General features: G+C 41.7%; 1 protein-coding gene across 1 annotated transcript in view; it reads right to left on the bottom strand.

The window, feature by feature from the left end:
* The window catches only part of LOXHD1 (lipoxygenase homology PLAT domains 1), a 177,407-nt gene that overhangs the window by 53,606 nt on the left and 103,294 nt on the right, over window positions 1–20,507 (bottom strand). The window contains exons 20-26 of the mRNA XM_063453877.1: window positions 18,649–18,725; window positions 17,584–17,780; window positions 15,584–15,776; window positions 12,917–13,077; window positions 11,736–12,051; window positions 9,900–10,051; window positions 1,830–1,963 (exon numbers count right to left, since the gene is read on the bottom strand). Of these exons, the coding sequence (XP_063309947.1) occupies window positions 1,830–1,963; window positions 9,900–10,051; window positions 11,736–12,051; window positions 12,917–13,077; window positions 15,584–15,776; window positions 17,584–17,780; window positions 18,649–18,725 (1,230 nt within the window). The remainder of the gene's footprint in view (window positions 1–1,829; window positions 1,964–9,899; window positions 10,052–11,735; window positions 12,052–12,916; window positions 13,078–15,583; window positions 15,777–17,583; window positions 17,781–18,648; window positions 18,726–20,507) is intronic.

Genomic DNA, 20,507 nt, shown 5'->3' with positions numbered 1-20,507 from the left:
CTGACACAGTAAACAAGCTATCAAAGTGGTCAATCTCTGTACATAATTACACAAATAAAAAGTATGATCAAGTTCAAATTTACACAAAACTTGGATAGACATTTCTACCTCAACAATATTTGTTGTAGAAATCACTATTAGTGTAATATAACATTTTTTTTTCTGAAAGCGAATGAGATATACAGAATAATATAAAGTTTTGAGAATGTCTGAATATTTTCACATCACCAATAATTTACAACCCGAATGATGAGACAATCCTGCTGAAAGAGTCAATAACTGCAGAAGAATTCACTAGTATTCACTGTCAACAATGGTGTTGCTCAAAGCTTGATGGCCTCTGAACTTTGACAATACAATAGGGCAACTGGAACCTTACAGTCGAGAGTGGTTTGGATGCATGAGGGTTTTTTTTTCTGATATGACAATTGGCGAGGATTGAAATTTTGATATTAATTGTTATTTCCTGACAATTTCTGGTGTGCCATTGCAGGAATAGATCCAAAAGACATGAGAAGATTTATAACCACCAAAGGAGAAAAATCAAGATCAGCACAAGGTCAAAATCACAGGATCTGCTCAGTATTTAGGAGAAAACCAACAGCAGTCAGAGGTAGCAGTGTGGTGATCAAAATCACAGAAGACATCATGGTAAACAAAGACAACCATGGGTATTGCTAGTGGAGGTTTTTTTAGAAGAGGGCTGAATGCTGTGATGTGAACCCTGGATCAATACAGGTGGCAACAGTAGCTAATAGTGTTTTTTTCTGTTTACACCAATCAAGTGATTCTCAAAACACGTTCATGATATAAAAAAGATCACTAATCTAGTGCTCATTCAATAAGAGAAAGAGGAGGGGATGGTCCCCCCAGGTGACAGTTAGGAAAGGGTTCTCCTTCTCCATCTCTTAAGTAGTATATATGGGCAGTATTACCACTACAGTTAATTGCAGAGGATATGGTACAGAGAGTCTGTGGAGTCTGTTCCTCAGTTTGTAGAAAACAATTATTATTGACCCTCTCCTCGCATCTAAAATCTGGCTTTTGCATGTCCAAATTTGGATGGCAATGACATGCTGAAGGGTACAGTTGTGCTCTTAGTCTATCACTGCAAAGTAATGAGCTGCAATAAAAGGGTCTGGCTGGGGGCACTGGGACAGCTCCCTTTTTTGTCTGTCATCATAGTAATAGTTTAACCTTGGAGGACAATGATAATAGACTCTTTGCACCACAACAACTGTAATTAACTGAAGTAGTTGTGGTGCTTAGAGGGCTCGTTTAACCAATAGAGTAAATAATTAAACCGAATTACAAATTTGCAAAAGTGTTTTTTAAAGCCTCACAATTCACTGTTCAGTTATAAACGTTATTATTTCTGTGCTGGCTAGTTAGTAATTTTCCACCCATAGTAGGCAGAAAATGCTTATTTTAATTCCAGTAGAGGATATGAAGCACTAATTAAGAGCAGAAAGCCCTAACCGTACCCCCTTTTTTGTTGTTTTAAATAACGCGCACACTGCATAGGTCCTTAAAGAGAATACTTAATAAGCTGTCAGTTCTGTAAACAATACATGTATTTTAAATGTAATGCTTCTTGACAAAATAATGTGGCAAATTGCCCCTGCCGAAATTGGGCTCCAGACACACTCCTGTCCTGACTGGACAGAATCCATTATACATTATACATGTGTTCTGCAAGTTATAAGTTGTTTCTGCAAATTAAGCTAAAGTTGGTAAATTTACTTGTTTGTCTATTTTGTGTATTGCACGGTGCTTTAGAAAATGTTGTTTTATATATAATGATGATACAAATAAGAACAAATACTTACTTTGTGTCATCCTTTAGGTCCACAATTTCCACTCGATCCAGAAACCAGGCCGCGTTGGCTCCAGAATTATCATGACGAATTCTCAACTTTTTCAGCTCACCTAAATCAACAGCGCTGATGGTAAATGTATCCTCCTGTCGAAAAACACACCAAAAAAAGACCTGTAAGTCTAGATCATGAAAAATCGGAAGAATTCAATATCCCTATATCTTGAGCCTTTTCAAGATGTGTACAGTTTACAATTCATAAAGTGCACTAGGTGCATCTGTGATTGTGTATTCTTTTGTAAAAAAAAAAAAAAGGTTATTTCATTCATGGGTTTTCCATAAAAGTAGCAACAACAAAAAAAAATACCTTGGACTGAAAAGAGAAATCACTCTTAGCTTAATTTATTCCTTTAAAAATAAAGGCTTTCTGATCTTCAGTAAGAAGAGCAGGTTGAGGTAGAATGTAGAGTATCAATATAGTTCTTAATTTTATAACATGACAGGAGGCTTCCTATTTTGCATTAACTCTCTTTACTAAACTCCACAGCAGTAAAGAAAAAACGTAAAGTAACAAGTAAATCACTGAGCAGCACAGTATATAAGGGTCATACAGTCTGCATAACTTCCTCTTTCTTTACTGCTCCATCGCAGACAGGTCAGAATATTTGCTCCTCTGGAGCTCTTATATTTATATTTATATTTATTATCATTTTCGTACCTATTTATCTGTTTATTTATATGTATTCTATTTACATAGCCTAAATTGCTGTTTACTTTAGCCTTTGTACTTATTTAGTGGGCTGTGGGACTAGGGGCTCTCTGTGGCCTTTCGGCCCTCTTCTCTGCCCCCTTTACACCTCCTGGGACCTTTCCCTGGCTTTACCCCGGTCCCCCAGGCCTCCCCACCGCCCCCCCCTACCTGGAGTGCCCTCCTGGGCTCCCTCCTTGCGGCCGGTTCCGTTCGCGACCGGTTCCGCGCCGGCCCGCTTCCACTCGCGGCCGGCCTAATAAATTTAGTCCCCGGCTTTGCGGCCTACCTCGCGGCCGCCATCTTGGATCGCGAATCTCGCGAGAATTTCGCGGCCATCTTAACCTTGCCTTGTACACCTCATTAGGGACTCAGTGTGCCTGTATTCACCTGCTATTGCAGCCTGCACTGCGGTTTTTCACACCCTTTGTGTCTGTACAAAAGGATTACCTGCTCAATCACCTCTATATGCTGTTGTTTTGCTGTCTCATCATCTTCTATCAAGATATACTGTGGCTGGGTCAGTCAGGTCAGTGCTGCTGCCTGTTTATTATTACTGTGACCTGCACTTAAGGGTTCTACCCTGTGCAACCGGGGTGAGCCCCCATTATATTACGCTGCTTACTGGGAGACTAGCTGTCGCAGTTCTCTCTAACTGGGTGAGCCCCAGTTTATAAGGTCACTATCATACCCTGCTGGGGTTATTCTGGGCTTGTTCCCACCATTATACAAACCTGACCCTAAGCCTATCGTCAAGACCTGGGTGCCCGTTTTTTACTGTGCCTTCAGTGACGTACTTGCCTACCCTTGCCATGGAAGATTCCCAGAACCTCCCTGTGGACTTTCAGGCCATGATTAACGCAGCTGTCGCTGCCTCTGTGGAGAAGGCACTCTCTAAGACCCGAGCCACGGCCCCTGACGTGCCAAAACGCAGACGTTCCCGCCACGAATCGGAATCTGAGTTATCCGACCACCAGTCAAGGGACGATCCCCGCCCTAAAAAGCGCCATGACAAAGGCGAAGGTTTCACGCCAAAATTGACTAAGGGTAAGGCACCTGCCAAACGCAAGCCCTCTAAATTACACACCCCGGCCCCGCGTCTGGAATACTCTTCGGACGAAGAGCAGGACCCTGCCCAGTCCATGGCAGTCCTGGATGAATGGCAGGCTGATGCTTCCGACTCGGACTACGACGCTTGGGGCTCGGATGAGAAGTCTGTCTCCGCTTTCATGCGAGAGACCCTCCTGGGTGCTGCCCAGTCTGGAGGTACCGAGGATACTGCGGACGCAGAACCTCGCGACTCAGACACTATTTTGGACCCCTCGGGTCAAGCGATGTTCGACCCCCGTAACATACGGCACCCCAGATCGGGTGATTGGTCGCCTCCAGAACACCTTGCCAGGTTTATGCACCTGTGGCTTCGCAAACCTCTTGAGAAGGAGGTCCGCAGCCGACTCAGGTCTGAATGCCCACGCCCTTCCCTGCCGGATAAAGTCGCTCAGACCCCGGAATTCGATAAGGTCATGTCGACCTTCATGATGCGTAGTGGTAGAGACCCCCGCCGTGGGGTGGAGAAAGGCCTATGGGGTGCTCAAGACAACCTGCTGGATTCTGTAGGCCCCCTGGCACGCATTATGTATCTGGCGGATGACGCCTACGCAAAAGCCGACTCCTTCTCCTCCGAGGACATCAGGGAATGGGCACATGATGTTCGTGAATGGGCACAACGGTGTTTTTGTTTCATCGGAAACACCAATGTTACGCTCTCTTCGGAGAGGCGAAAAGCAGCGTTGTACCGTATTAACGGCAAACTGGCAGACCTTGGCACTAAGGAGATTGGGCCCCAGGCACAAGGAAAACTTTTCGGTGAACCGTTCCTCAAGGAACTCAATAAACACGTGAACGTGTTCACCTCCCTCAATAAGGCGCAGTCATCCATGCGCAAAGTTTTCCGAAGCAACCCCACCAGAGGGGTTTTTGGAAGGGCTGGCCGGCAACGGGGCCGTGCCGCCAGCCGATTTTGGCCTTCAGGCCCCCGCACCCAGCCAACACCATTTTACCCGACAAGGGACTACCGACAACAACCCTTCTCGAGAGGCTCAGATAGAGGTCGCGGACCCCGCGGACGTGGACGTTCCCGCTTTGCCGCAGGTAAGAACCCATATTCCTCCACTGTTACCTTGTACCCGCACTGCGGGCCGTATTTCCCTTTCTTTCCAGAATTGGGCCGCCCTTTGCTCAGACACATGGATTCTACAGACTGTACAGGGTTATGTCATAGACCTAGCGGGGACTCCCTTTCAGGTTCAGCCCCCTCGCCCCATCCACATGTCAGCCTCCGACCACAACCTGGTCAACGCGGAGCTACGCGAGCTCCGAGACAAAGGGGCTATCCAACCGGCCCACGACAGGGGCGGCTTCTTCAGCAACATCTTCCTGGTTCGGAAGAAGTCAGGAGAATACTGCCCCGTCATCAATCTACGCGCCCTCAACGCATATGTGGTCTACCGCCACTTCAAGATGGAAGGCATCCACCTCCTACGAGACCTCCTTCGAAGTCACGACTGGTTCACCAGGCTCGATCTAAAAGACGCCTACCTGTCAGTCCCGGTACACCCGGACTGTCGAGCACTCCTACGTTTCCTCTGGCACGGACGTCCTTGGCAGTTCACTTGCCTCCCTTTCGGACTCAGCTCAGCCCCATGGTGCTTCACCAAACTCCTGAAGCCAGTGGTGGCCCACCTAAGATCCAGGGGCGTGAGGTGCATCATCTACTTAGACGACCTTCTCCTCTTTTGCTCCGACGAACACAGGCTCCGCCAACACACTCGCCTGTCAGTGTCCCTCCTGGAATCGTTGGGTTTCGTGGTAAACCAACAGAAGTCGGAGCTGACCCCTGCCCAAACTATACAATTCCTCGGCTTCGAGATCGACTCGACGACTTGCACTCTGAGACTACCAGCCTCAAAGATTGCAGCCATTCGCAAGGAGATTCGCAGGGTTCTCCGACTCGACTCCATTCCACTACGCAACCTGGCCAGGATTGTGGGTCTCCTATCCGCCTCCATCCAGGCCATATTTCCGGGTCCCCTCCACTACAGGGCCATGCAACGTCTCAAGACCAAGTACCTACGCCACAGGCCTACTTACGACCAACCCGTCCCGGTGACGACGGAAGTTCGCGAGGAACTCTCATGGTGGCTGGACAGCATGCAGGCCTGGAACGGCAGGGCCATATTCGGAGACACCCCAGACTTCGTATTGGAATCAGACGCCAGTCTGTGGGGTTGGGGTGCCACCAACGGAACCGTCTCCACGGGAGGAACATGGACAGCGCACGAGCTCTCCATGCACATCAACTGCCTCGAGCTCTTGGCAGGCTCATTCGCGATCCGCAGCTTAGCCCGGGAAAGCACCAACTGCTGCATCCTCCTACGCATGGACAACGTGTCCGCAGTCCAGTACATCAACCGCCTGGGAGGCGCTCGCTCTCGCCTGCTGTCGGATATCACGAGGGACATCTTCGACTACTGCCTTCCTCGCAACATCACTCTACAAGCGGAATACTTACCGGGAGAGATCAATCTCACTGCCGACTGGTTCTCTCGCCACTGGAGAGACGTCAGCGACTGGAAGCTAAACACGAGAATTTTCAGGGCCCTGGCAGCCCGGAGGGGTCCATTTCACCTGGATCTGTTCGCTTCTCGCAACAATCACCAGACTCCGGAATTCTTCAGCTGGCTCCCGGACCCGGAGAGCAAGGCGACGGACGCCTTTCTCCAACAATGGCCGACGACAGGAGCCTACGCCTTTCCCCCATTCTCCATGATTGCGAGAACGCTACACCAGATGCGGACGCAACGGATCAAACTAGTTGTCATAACACCCTTGTGGCAGAGCCAACCATGGTTCCCGGACCTCCTGGCCTCCTCCTACAGGGACCCTCTTCTCCTACCATCCTTCCCGGACCTTCTCACGGATCCCAAAGGGTATCTCCACCCTCTCCTACTGGAAGACCGGCTACCCCTGGTGGCTTGGTCTCTTTCCGGGGTTCCTGGCGAGTCAGCGGACTATCGCAGGCAGCTAGGGACCTCTTATGGGACTCATGGGCCCCGGGAACTAGACGATGCTACCTTTCAGCTTGGGCCTCCTGGTCTACTTGGTGCATGGAACGGGACTCCGATCCATTTACAGCACCTATTCCCATGATTCTTAATTTTCTCTCCTCCTTGTTCTTAGCTGGCCGCTCCTACCGATCGGTCAACGTCGTTCGTTCCGCGATTTCGGCGGCTCACACCCCCGTCGGGGATCTCCCGGTCGGCAAAGACCCTCTGGTCTGCCGCCTGCTCCGCGGTATGCGGCTCCGCCGCCCCCCGGCCCCCAAATACCCCCACCTATGGGATGTGGGTCTAGTCCTTCGTTTTCTCAGGGATTGGCTTCCAAATGACCGCCTCTCCCTTCGCCAACTATCCGCTAAATTCGCTTTTCTCCTTTGCCTAGTGTCCTTTCGACGGGTTTCCGATGTTCGGGCCTTCGATGTTGACGCCTTTGAGGTGGCCCCTGAAGGGGTCACTTTCCGCGTTTCTCGTCGCACTAAGTCGGGATCGACTTCGGTTTTTTACCCCTTCTTCCCCGACGACCCGCAGCTCTGCGTCGTGTCCACCCTCCGCAGGTATGTTTCGGTCACCTCCTCACTCCGCCCCTCTACGTCGGGTCAACTCCTAGTCTCCTACGTACGCCCTCATGCACCGGTCTCGGTCACCACTCTGGCCCGATGGATCCGCTGGATCCTTTCCCTTGCAGGTATAGACCCCGTTTTCGGCGCCCACTCCGTCCGCGGTGCGGCGGCATCATCAGCCTTCATGGCAGGGGCGTCCCTTTCGGATATTCTCCGAACAGCGGACTGGTCTCGGGAATCCACCTTCCGTACATTTTATTTTCGCACTCCCCCTTCTGCTGGGATGTCTCTTCTTCAGCGTTAAAATTGCAAAATAGGAAGCCTCCTGTCATGTTATAAAATTTAAGATTATGCTAGCTTTAGTGTACTAATAATCTTAATTTTAATAAGGACAGGAGGCGAGTATTTTCCCTCCCTTCTGTTCCCTACCCTGACTCTTCGGGGGAGTGGATCTGAAGGCGACGGATATTGGGATTTATTTAGTGATTACTTACCTACGGGACACATTCGGTTTCCCTCCACATCCATGCCCGTACGGCCATCTAGACAGACACTCTAGTCATGCAACATGCTTACATCTCACACCATTTTTACTCTATAATCAATTCTCTATCAGTCTTTGTTAATTTGACTTACTCCATTCCGTTACAACACACAGGTGTGAGCAGTTCCGGTTCAGTACCTAACCGATTTTATACTCTCCTTTCAGTGTAACCCTCTCCAGGACCTCCACTGATCGCTGGTTGATTAACCTCACGACTCCGTAAGATGGGTTGACGACTTCGTTTTGGTCTTATCTCCTACCTCGTTATCAGGAGTCTACTCAAGTTCCGCTCGCCAGAGACCACTGTTACAGTTTCGTTGAGTTTCTGGACGTTCGAGCATCTATCTGGACTTGGATGTCGCTTCAAGAAAGAGGAAGTTATGCAGACTGTATGACCCTTATATACTGTGCTGCTCAGTGATTTACTTGTTACTTTACGTTTTTTCTTTACTGCTGTGGAGTTTAGTAAAGAGAGTTAATGCAAAATACTCGCCTCCTGTCCTTATTAAAATTAAGATTATTAGTACACTAAAGCTAGCATAATCTTAAATTTCTTGCCATACCATTGACATCATTACAATGTGCTAAGCATACTACTGCAGCTATACTGATGGATCATAGAATCCCAATCTGATGTTACTCAGTCTAACTAATACTGCATAACCTACGGGAGATCGTTTTCAAGACAAAACAGGTGCTAGTCTGGGCCAAATTCCCATGAATCCTATAGAATGTCCTTCAACATGCAGCACATTGTTACCAAAATGGCATTTCTTTTGCCTTGTTAAATATCCCCACATGATGTCGATCAGCCTTTCCAAGCTTTTATGTCTTGGATATTTTGAACTTTTGCCATTGATAGACAGTATTCTATGTGATGATGCTATTCTACGTGATGATACAGTAATATGATATAAGGTATATGCCCGGGGTAGGCAATCTTTTAGTACTGTGGCAAAACAAGATCATGAAGTCGCTTGGTGTGCCAGTACTATAATTTTAAAATGAGGTGTATATGTTACCGTATTATTCTTGTGTTATTTATGTATTTATGTTGTGTTGTGTGCGTATGTGGGCTACTATATTTTATATGTTCATGAGTCGTTTGTGGTATTGTGTATGATACCTATGAATGTGGGCTGTGTAATTTTGTGGATGATATGTCACATTGTGTGTTTGATGATGTATATGTGCGGGGCTGCTTGTGGTATTGCATGTGAGAGGCTGCTCGTGGAGCTGTGTGTGTGTCAGTGGTGTTGTATTTGTGGCTACTGTTTGTATTTGTATTTGTGGGTACTGTTTGTGTTTGTGTGTGAGCTGTTTGTATAATGAGTTCAGGGGAAGGCTATGTCTGCAGCTCTGTGTATACCTGGAAGTGTTGGTGGCTTCCCTGGAGTACAGTGGGGACTGGGCTGGCCAGGTACCGGTCAAAGGCAGGAACTGCAATAGCTGCTGTTGGTTGCTCAACTCCAGTGCAGATTCCCGTTCACGAGTGCTCGGATGATGTGATCTGAGATCACTTCCTCTTAATTCTGCAATGCGTAAATTGATGATCGCCCCCCACCACCTGCAATCAACGCTCGGGTTCCACTAGGGACTCCTGATAGCCCAGAGCCTATTTATCTCTGCCTGCCTTGAGTGCATAAGATGTGCCATAATATGCTGACCCCTGGTATATGGTTTTAGAGCAGCTTGTCACATTGATGAATTCTCAATTTAAAATCAGTTTACATTTTAATTGTACAACAACCTTTAATTTTGTGTACTAGGGGGTCAGAAATCCCTATACTAAGTATTTAAGAGGCAATGTTCTGTTTACTCAATACTCATTCAGTGTGAAGTACAATTCACTGTAAATTTAAATTGTCAAGAATAATTATCTGCATGTATACCCTAAATGCAATAATCCAACAATGTTAACTTTACAATATCAATAAATTACATGGAAAATAACATAAAGGTAAAATAAAAAACAAAAAACATATATTTTCATAGATGTTAATAACTAAAGAGTACTTAAAATAAAAATAAATTTTCTGTAAAAGACCCAAAAGTAATTCTAAAATGTCTGACTCTTCATTGCCAATAGCTCCATATCATTAACAAGTAATACCTGTCCCTTCTCAAACTTGTTCAGATGGTTTGACTTCTTTAACTGACGTTCACCAGTATCACCAATTTCACCGTATATCGTGACAAACACATTGGCATCAGTGCCAGCTCCCCAAACACTGCCGGTGATCACATGGAGTTCATATGTATTATCTGGAAACAACACATCACTTAAAATATCAAATAGATATACAATGTGCTGCACTAAAGATTTATTATTGGACCACCAATAATCAGTGGAATTTACTGTGATGGCTGTCATCTTGATAAAAATAAATTCACAAAGCCTGCAAAAATAATAAGAATAAAACGCTAGATGTGATATGTGAAATTATTCCGAATTGATAGAATCTTTACTATGTTGTAGATGGTGGGGGTATTTTAGTCATAAATCAAGATATGGCTCTACAACCCCTTTTTCACATGTTATTGTGAAGAGGAGAATCTAATGACTAGCTCTATAAACACATAAATCCATAATATAAGTACAACTCATAAGGCAAACTCTGGCTTAGAAGGTAATGACCAAGATCCTTTATTTAATCCAAATTCACAATTAAAGTTGTCATGTAACAGTGAGGAAACACAGTTTAATACTTAAAAAAAAAAAAAAAGAGTCAAGTATTGTAGAGTAAATATTTCTTTGTTAACTCTTTGTAACACTGACCCATTACATTTGTGGTTGTTGTGTTCCTTAGTTTAGTCTGAAAGAAAACCTATGCATTAATAAACCTCTTGTCTTAAAGTGGATCTGTCACCATAAACTTACCTTTCTTCTATTGTTTTTTATTCTCTTCTTATTTCAGAATCTGTTCTTTTTTTCTTCAGCTTGGATTTATTTCTCTTTAAAACACAAGACAACGTAGGGCTTACTTTGTCTCATGTATTTGTTTTACTATTGACAGTCTTGACAAAGGGTAACACTTCCTTTATTAGCCTGACATGCTTGCCTCAAGTTCCACCCTTAGTGAAGATTGTCAAGCGTAGAAAAAATACACAAGACAAAGTTGTCACTACTTTGTCTTATGTTTTAAAGAGAAACAGATCAGAAATGATGAACAGAAGAACAGATTCTTAAGAGGAAACGATAGGAGAAAGATACGTTTGATGTGACAAGATCTCATTATCAACTAAGGAGGGTATATCATTGTCTATGTAATGTTCCCGTAACTAAATTAGTTTTTTTTTGTTGAGTTTTTATATACAGTCAATAAGTGTAATGTTCTGGGCACCCTCTGCCCACGAGTATTATATGTATATTTGATGTGGGAAAATTGGGAGAGGGTTAATATTGCTGCCAGGCAGATAAGGTGGACAGGTAGCACATGTGAGTTGTACAATTAGTGTGGTGTGTCTTGGTTTCCAGTGTTTTCTGTTTTTTTAGGCAAACATTTGCTTTGTCCATAAATTAATTAATTTGTCAGAATCCAAATCCCTTTAATCCACCCATCACCTGAAAAAAACTTTTCTCAGTAAATCAATTCACAAGTGACGGCTGCAGAGATTTAGCTGTATCTTTAGAGGATCCCACGGTCTTGCAGGATCCTTCACAGACCTCAATGCTGTACTCTTGCGCATGCACGAGACTACAGCAGTGACTCCTAGCGCAGTGGAAGAGGACAGGCTGGGAAAAGATAGCGGCACCCATGAGGGACAGATTCAGGTAAATAAAATCTCACCTTTCCCTGTCCCCTGGCCAACGGACTACCAGATGGTGACAGTGCATCTTTAAAGAGGGGATTATCTTATCCTTGAGAAACTAAAATCTATATTTCCTAATTGGAATTATATATATTTGGCATTGTCAAAGCTTAATGTTTTTTAATTAAATACATACCTTCAAGTCCAGTTGTTTCCAGAGGCAGAAGTTCCACTACCAACTCTCCATCAACTTCTCCTCGGGCCAGCCAACGCTTGCACTCAAATTTGTATGACTCAACAACTTCCATGGGTTGTAGTTCCTCTTCTTCTTTGCTAGGTTTCTTCTTTTTTTTGTCCTTGCTCTTTTTTTTATCTACCACTGGCGCCACTGGTACCATTTGTATTCCAAGACGCTTGAGCTCCACGGACTCCAAGTACCAGCCATCCCCAAACCCTTTGCCATCGTGGCCAATCCTAAGCTTCAGAATCTTCCCAACATCTGCTGCTTCTACCTGTGGGTGAACAGGAAAATGTAAGACTCCAAGCAAAATCAGGATAACACAGTAACAAATCCAAAAAGACAAATATTTTTTATAGCTATACAGTATGTTGTTTTAGACAGGTAAATAAAAAATAGGCAGGTGTTGTGTTATATCTGGAGGTGTGATTTCACAATTTGACCATCTTATTGCATTGACCATTTATTTCTCTCCCATGCCACAGGTATTGAAGAAATATTTATAAATTATTGATTTATTTATTTATAAAATATTTTACCAGGAAAGATACATTGAGATTTCTCTTGTTTTCAAGTATGTCCTGGGTCTACAAATCATTGCATTGTTAATTATAATTACCTTGTAAATAAAAATAAATGTGAATGTAGAATGTGTTTTCTGGGCCTTATACAGAGGGTAAGCTGAACCCATTAAGCTTAGTGAGGAACCTTTATGCATTCTCCTCACATACAAGATGACAACACAAGATTTTCCTACTTGTACAAATTAATGTCAGTGAAAAAACGTGTTCAAGTAGGAGCATCCCTACAATATGGTCTTTTTACATGTATACGAACCACTGGAAAGAGATCAATAACACAGAAGAACTTCCAAGATACTCTGAATTATTCATATATTTCACAGCTGGATGTTTCTGGAGGTATCGACAAAGATCACTGTAACCTGCTTATATTATTTAAAAACATCACTGATCACAGATCTAAGCTATTTCTGTATCAGGTATAATGCATATCATTGTAATATCAAACATGTTTACCCACAGATCCATGCCCTCTCTGGTAAACATCACATTTTGCCTGCAAATATCTTTGGATTTTCACATACTGTATATTCTCTCTCAAGCCAACTGGAAACCAACCTTAAATATGTCAACTGCTCCTCTCTCAAAGTCATTGGACCGGCTCCTTAAAAAGGTCTCCTCTGTTTTGCCACAGTCCCCGTAAAGCTGCATGAAGACATTGGCATTGGTACCTGCTCCGCGTACATTACCAGTCGTTACCACAACTTCATAATTAATCACTATGGGGAAGATGAAAGAATTGATAAAATGTGTTGGAATTTTGTGATTTGCAATGCAAATAACAGAGAAAATGCCAAGTGATAACTACATTGATTTTGACTTGAAAACCCATGTATTAATGTTTTGTTCTATAGTAATTATATTACAAAGTATTTCAAATGGCCCCAAGTACAAGACAAGGTGCATACTGGAGTGTCTGTTGAATGATAAAAAACTTTACTAGCCTGCCAATATCACTGAACACAACTGCAGTGAACACCTCTGGACTGAATTGGAACGTTGAGTGCAAGCCAGGAATAACTGCCCCGTACCAATGCCTTAAGCACGTTCCTCCAACCATGGTCCAAAATCTAGTGAAAAGTCTTCTCAGAGGAAAGTAGATTATTAAAGCAGTCATGGAGGAACTACACCCTGTTCCAAATTATTATGCAAATTATATTTTTCTAATTTACCTAAATAACAGTCAGCATAATTCTCATGTTATCAACTATTAAGAGTACAATTCAAATTTTATTGAACAAACCTCCTAATGAAGACAGTATTTTTTTTAAATAAAAAACTTACTATGCACTGTTCCAAATTATTACGCACAGTAAGTTTCAAAACACTTTATAGGTTGTAAAGAACTGAAAATTGTCATTTGTTGTGTTTGCAGCATATTTACTGAAATCAAAAGCTATTTCAATCAAACTTATAACAACATTTTAACTTTTTAAACATTTTAACAGGTCACGTTACATTTTAACATAGGACCCCTTATTTGAAAGCAGCTTCACAAGTCTTGCGTCCATTGAACTTGTGAGTTGTTGGACAGTTTCTGCTTGAATTTGTTTGCAAGATGTCAGAATAGCCTCCCAGAGCTGATGTTTGGATGTAAACTGCCTCCCACCCTCATAGATCTTTTGCTTGAGGATGCTCCAAAGGTTCTCAATAGGATTGAGGTCAGGGGAGGATGGAAGCCACACCACGACTTTCTCTCCTTTTATCCCCATAGCAGCCATTGATGCAGAGGTATTCTTTGCAGCATGAGATGGTGCATTGTCATGCATGAAGATGATTTTATTACGGAAAGCATACTTCTGTACAAGGGAAGAAAGTGGTCAGTCAGAAACTCCACATACTTTGCAGAGGTCATCTTTACACCTTCGGGGACCCTCAAGGGGCCGACCAGCTCTCTTCCAATGATTCCGGCCCAAAACATGACTTCACCACTGCCTTGCTGACATCGCAGACTTGTTGGAACAGGGTGGCCGTCCACCAACCATCCACTACTCCATCCATCTGAACCATCCAGGGTTGCACAGCACTCATCAGTGAACAGGACTGTTTGAAAATTAGTCTTCATGTATTTTTCTGCCCAATGCAGCCATTTCTGCTTGTGAGCATTGGTTAGTGGTGGCCAAATAGAAGGTTTATGCACAGTTGCAAGACTCTGGAGAACTCTACACCTTGATGTCAGTGGGACTCCAGAGGTACCAGCAGCTTCAAATATCTGTTTGCTGCTATGTAATCGTATTTTATCAGCTGCTCTCTTGATCCGATGCATGGATCTGGCAGAAATATTCCTCAATGTGCCTTTATCTGCACGAACCCGTCTGTGCTCTGAATCATCCACAAATCTCTTAATAGTGCGATGATCACGCTTACGTTTTCGTGAAATATCTCATGTTTTCATACCTCGTCCAAGGCATTGAACTAGTTCACTCTTTTCAGCAGCAGAGAGATCCTTTTTCTTCCCCATATTGCATGAAAATGGTGCTCTGCTTAATAATGTGGAACACCCTCCTTTAGTAGTTTTTCCTAAAATTGGGCTCACCTGGCAATCTAATTATCACAGGTGCCCGAGATTGTTTTCAGTGATCAAAAGTGCCCTGAGACACAATGTCATCCATGAGTTAAACTGAAAACCAAAATATTTAATCTTTGTGACACATAAATAGAATTTGCATAATAATTTGGAACAGGGTGTAAGCTTCTTCTAATTCTTAATGTTTTGATGTGTTGCTAATGCTTTCTATTGAGATGGGTTAATACAGAACAGGATTGTTAGGGATGCATTTATTTCAGAAAAACAATAGCTTCTACCTCAAAGAACTGAGCATGTGAGGTGGTTTTGACGCATTTTGCTGTCAAGTATTTGCAGTATTCATAGGGGCTTGATGTATATTCAAACATAATGGTAAAAGTAGCCTGGTACGGTACTGAAAATGTTAAAAGCACATACTGGAGTTACACTGGATAGTCCATGCATACTCGTGACAATATCCCATATTTTTAGAGCAAGATTTATGTGAGAGTCTGATTATATTGTGTATGTGGAATTACATATAAGAACCATAGTGTATATTGTAGCTTTCCCCATTGAGATACATGATGATAGGATCAGAAACCCATTCAATTAACTCTAAGTTCATGTGGGTGTATGTACCCAGCACAGGATGGAACAAGCACTGCATACGTAGCTATTAGTACTGTTACATTTATTTTCACTGTTACTATACTTACTTTTCTCAATGTCTTTAACCTCACTGGCGTACACTTCCACTTCCACTTTGCCATCACTTTCATCCTTACAAAGCCATCGATTACAAGGGAACATATACTGCTTCCCGTGTGCCGGGACCTGAACAACCACGTTTGCCAAAAACCAGCCAGCTCGAATTCCAACATTATCATGGCCGATCAAAAGTTTATTGATCTAAATAAATAAACAAGCCCCCTATTAGTGCATTAAAGACATGGACCATTACACTGTTTGCACTGTTTTTGGCATTTTGATCGTCCGCATGGTGTTCGATCTATTTATTTTTTAGCATTTTTCTTCTTTAGATGTTTTTACTACGTTAAAAATGTAGCTAAACCTTGCATTGGGGCTTTTGATTTGTAGAGAGTGTAAGGAAATGCCAGTGATCAAGGGCTAGGATTGCAGACTCGTACACAATGTACCAAAGAAGTGTTGATGATTAAATAATGTTTCAAACTCAAGCCAGTCAGACAAGATTTAATTGGTTCCTTAGAAGAAGGAAAGAAACAGAGACCTAAACAAAGAAACATTAATGGTAAACAACAACCGAAAGTTTAAACTGTGACCTGTGCTACCATAAAATTACTTTACAATAATTTAGACAGTTTTCTCTATGTTAAACTAAGTGTGGATCACACTAAAGGGACACTACTGAGTGTGCCTATATTTTACTAAAATAATTTTAGATGATTACAGAGGTCATGATCTAACATTTAGAATGTTGTGTTCTTTCCAGAATGATTTTCTTTATATTTTGAGTACTCTTTCATGATATATCCGAACATTTGACATGTATTGTACGCACTCACATGGAATGTTACAGAAGTGATGCTTATCATTTTATGATTTTATCCTCCAGAAGGGCTGCAAGACTATTGTGTAATTTCTTTAAACCCCTAAATTAATATTTCTCCCAAGAATGACCAAACAAAAAAAAAAAAAGAAGAGATGTCTGTAATTGTAATAAATGTTCATTTTTGGAGGAGGACATAACAATCTACACACACAAATGTTCTTTGAAAATCATCTGCTAGCTGTAAATATATTAATTTGGAAAAATCTTATTAGTGTTGATAGTAGTGAATGAGTCATACTTCTTCATGCAAAATTAAAACATTTAATAAGAAAAGAAAACATAGCAATATTATGGTTAACTGCTTTAGCCATGGAAAATCAAGAGGGAGATATAGTTAGATTTAAAGCAGTTTTGTTCCTTATCTACACGAGAATGGTTTTCTGTTGTGTGACTTTCCCATGTAAATAGAAATAAATAAAAGTAATAATCACAGGGCCATTCACTAATGTGAGAATTGTCTGAAATTTCACATTTAAGGCCAAAATAGTTGAAATCTATAAAATTCTCCAAGTCCTGCATTGATTTGGCAGAAAAATTTGTTCTGGTCATTTCCTCTGCCTAATGTAAAAGGACTGTATGTGATATCCCTCTTCCTGAAATGAACTATAGTCTACAAGATTGGTCTTTACAAAGTGCAGTCAGTTGCAATAAGAAGAACCTTATGCAAATAACGTGGCATAGTAGCCTTTGGTAATTCAAATTCTTGTTTCAATGTATTGGGCATCATATAAAGATATATTTACATCTGCTAGTAATTTGGAACCGTGCATTCCCAAACATACCTGAAGATTAACATTTCACATTTTTTTGGAGACAACAATAGTAAGTAAAAGCCTAAAATTCTGCCCTATTCAGAATCCACAAAGGGAAACCAATACCAGCTAAGAGAATCAGTAATAAGGATCAGTCACTCACACAATATATTATCATGTTCTTTAAAACATAATTTACATATGTGATAGATCTACTTGGAGTTGAGAAAGCAACATAAAAAGCATCTTAAACCACGAGCCTATTTTTTGTGTAATTAATTACAAACCAACCCCTAGCACGGCTGCTCTACCTGACAATTAAAGGGATTAAAGAAAGACAAAAAAATATATATACATTGATGGTACATCTTACCTTTCCAATATCAATGGTATTGATGGTAAAATTGTCCACTCTTCCTCTCTCAAAATTGTCCGCAAGGTCATTGTCAGATACAAGAAGAAACTGCTTGTTTGTGTCCCCTTTCTCTCCGTAGAGTTTCACAAAGACACGGGAATCTGAGCTAGCCCCGCTAACATCCCCAGTTTTAATTTGGAAATGGTAACTGATGCCTATGGATCAGCCAGGGAAAAGTAATAGTTTGAGAAAAACATTGCACAAGATCTAGAATTGCAAAAACAGGAGGCAGGCACTCAGACAGAAACAAAATATGACCATAACATGACGTTAATTCGCTTCCAGTTCCTAAACTCTCCTCTTTTTCACAAATCAGTGTGAACAGATTGTTGGCACACTGCATGCCCAACATTCGATTAATCAATTTGTACTGCAGAAGCAGCCAACTAGCAGGTAAAAGAGAAGTCCATTAGGTAAAGTCTTTAACCCCTTAAGGACACATGACATGTGTGACATGTCATGATTCCCTTTTATTCCAGAAATTTGGTCCTTAAGGGGTTGAACATCGATAACTTAAAAACATTTTACATTACAAAAAGCAAAGCAAATCATAAAAACATGCACTAAAGGCATGAGAGATCTGTTAAGAAGAATTTAAGAAATTCATTTTAAAAAGGTTTCGTTAATAGTTGTAAACACCAAATAAAACAATATCTAAGAATCTGGAATAGCACCATATTATTCAAACTATCACTTTCGTCTTCTTGTGTCAAAACCAAATTAACGTGTTCTGATAAAACATTGAATCTGCAGAAATATGAAATAATAAACTAATTGTTTACTTGCTTGAATCTTCAGTAGAAGGGATGATGTAATCTATCTTATTTGTGACATAGGAGAGCTTCTGTAGAGCCCAAATTTTGATAAAAATAAGATCTAATAGTTATGGTTCTTAGAGTTTCCCTTTGATACTGCCTTATTTGCGAGGTTTTTTATTATGGTCTTTTTCAGATGTCTATAGAAGCTACAAATATGAGAGCAAACTCATAATAATATATTTTATCCGGCAAAAAAGAAACCTACTTCTCAGATTCTGTGAATCCCCAATTGGAACAAGTTCACGAATAATATGTCCATCATCTTCGTTCCTGTCAAACCACCTATTTTGCAAATAAAGGAGAACAGAATTATACAGTAATAGTCTAACACAGAGGCTAGTCCACCTGCCAGTGGACTTCAATTTCCATAATTCTCTGCTAGACTGAGGTTATCAAAATAGTTCTGAACTGCAAATTACGCCAGCCTTATGTTGGCAGAGAATTATATTACAATAAACAGGCCATCACTGGCCAATGCGTCTCTTAGAACACATTCCATATCACATTTTCTACAGGATACTTTCTTTCTCTGCTATGAGTCTCGAAAAAACAAAAAAAGGAGGTTATACTGATAAGTAAGGAAGGAATCGTTGTCCATATTTTGTGCTAACGTTTATTTAGAACTAAGTCACTTTTATAACTAAATTTGTTATTTACGTACTGTAATGAAAGTACACAAACAAAAACATGTAATTTATAGGTGTTTGGCCACATAGTGTGTATAGTGCAAAGAATAATCTTGTTATACAAATTATGCTTTTAGAGAGAAACAATGCAAAGTTAACATAGGTGAACATATAGGTCATGTCGTAAGATACAGCTGCAGTGAACTCTCTGTATTCTATTAAGTAGAGAATATTGGTTCTATACGGGTTCTATGTTTTTTTTTGACCAGAAAAGGTCTGTTATAGCTATGTTGTCTTCACCTCAAGAGAAATTATATAAAAACATCAATTAAAACAATAAAAACAAAAATACATATCAAAACTGATCAAGACAAGTCGAGGGTGGGTAGAAACTAATTTCCTTCTTGTTTTCATTTGCTTCATTTAAAATCTTTAAAACTTGCTTTAGAACTGGTACTGAAAGCATGAACATTCTCCAAAAAGTTACGCCATATTGTTAGTTTAAATAAAGAAGAAAAAAAAACAGTGGAAAGTAACCAGGTTCTCCCCTAAAATGACATACCATACAGTATAGACAGGAGGTAGGTTCTGCTTCCCCCTGGTTTTGTATTAAGGGCTTATGTCCAAGACCACTTCTCAGGTTATGAAAAAGTTGAAAAAGACCTATAAGGTCGAAACGCCGTGTTACTGGTTTCCAATAAAAATTGCCACTAAAAGAACCTTGGAAATGCCTGGACCTTTTCGTTTTCTCCTATATTATTGGGATCTGGGTGCTGAGTCCTGGTCGAGCTGCACCCTGGCTCTGAAGAAAATTGTTTCGCTTGAGTGCAGTTCCTCTCTCATGTAAGACCACTTCTTAGGTTATGTCATACAGGGTTATTGACTAAAGTGAGAATGCAAAGTAAATCTCAAATTTATGGCCAAAGCAGACGATCTGGAAGCATATATGAATTAGATAATTTTTCCAGTTCAGCTATTTTTCCCTTAATTTTGAAATTCACTTTAAATTCACTTAAGTAACTAACGCTGCTAGCCTGAGCTTAATGTTAGTTTATCGATGAGTGTGGCGAAAGTGACCTCGCCACTGTTTTTTTATGTGACAAACTGCCTTTGCCCCTGGCTTTTGGAGGAGCCTGATTGCCAGCCTCCTGCCTTATGACTATGGCCCTGGGGTGTATGGCCCTTTAAGAACAATATAGGGGCATATTGAGACTTTTTGGAACAATGCCCCTTTAAAACCGTGTCCCAGACTGTGGAAATACTTTGTTCATGTCTTTTTCCCATATGGTTCGGTAAATGGGGCTTATCGAACCAATTACCGAACAAGCGGACCACACACAGGGGGAAGTGTGCTGCCAGTTTACCTCCCAGGCTGGTGTTTAACCGCAGGTAAATTGCTGACCGCTGGGTGGCCGCCGTTCGTACAGTCGAACACGTG

The sequence above is a fragment of the Pelobates fuscus genome, chromosome 5 (assembly GCF_036172605.1).
Source record: "Pelobates fuscus isolate aPelFus1 chromosome 5, aPelFus1.pri, whole genome shotgun sequence".
NCBI classification, from domain to species: domain Eukaryota; kingdom Metazoa; phylum Chordata; class Amphibia; order Anura; family Pelobatidae; genus Pelobates; species Pelobates fuscus.
The sequence above is the reverse complement of the archived record's forward strand: the minus strand, read 5'-3'. Positions and strand labels throughout refer to the sequence as shown.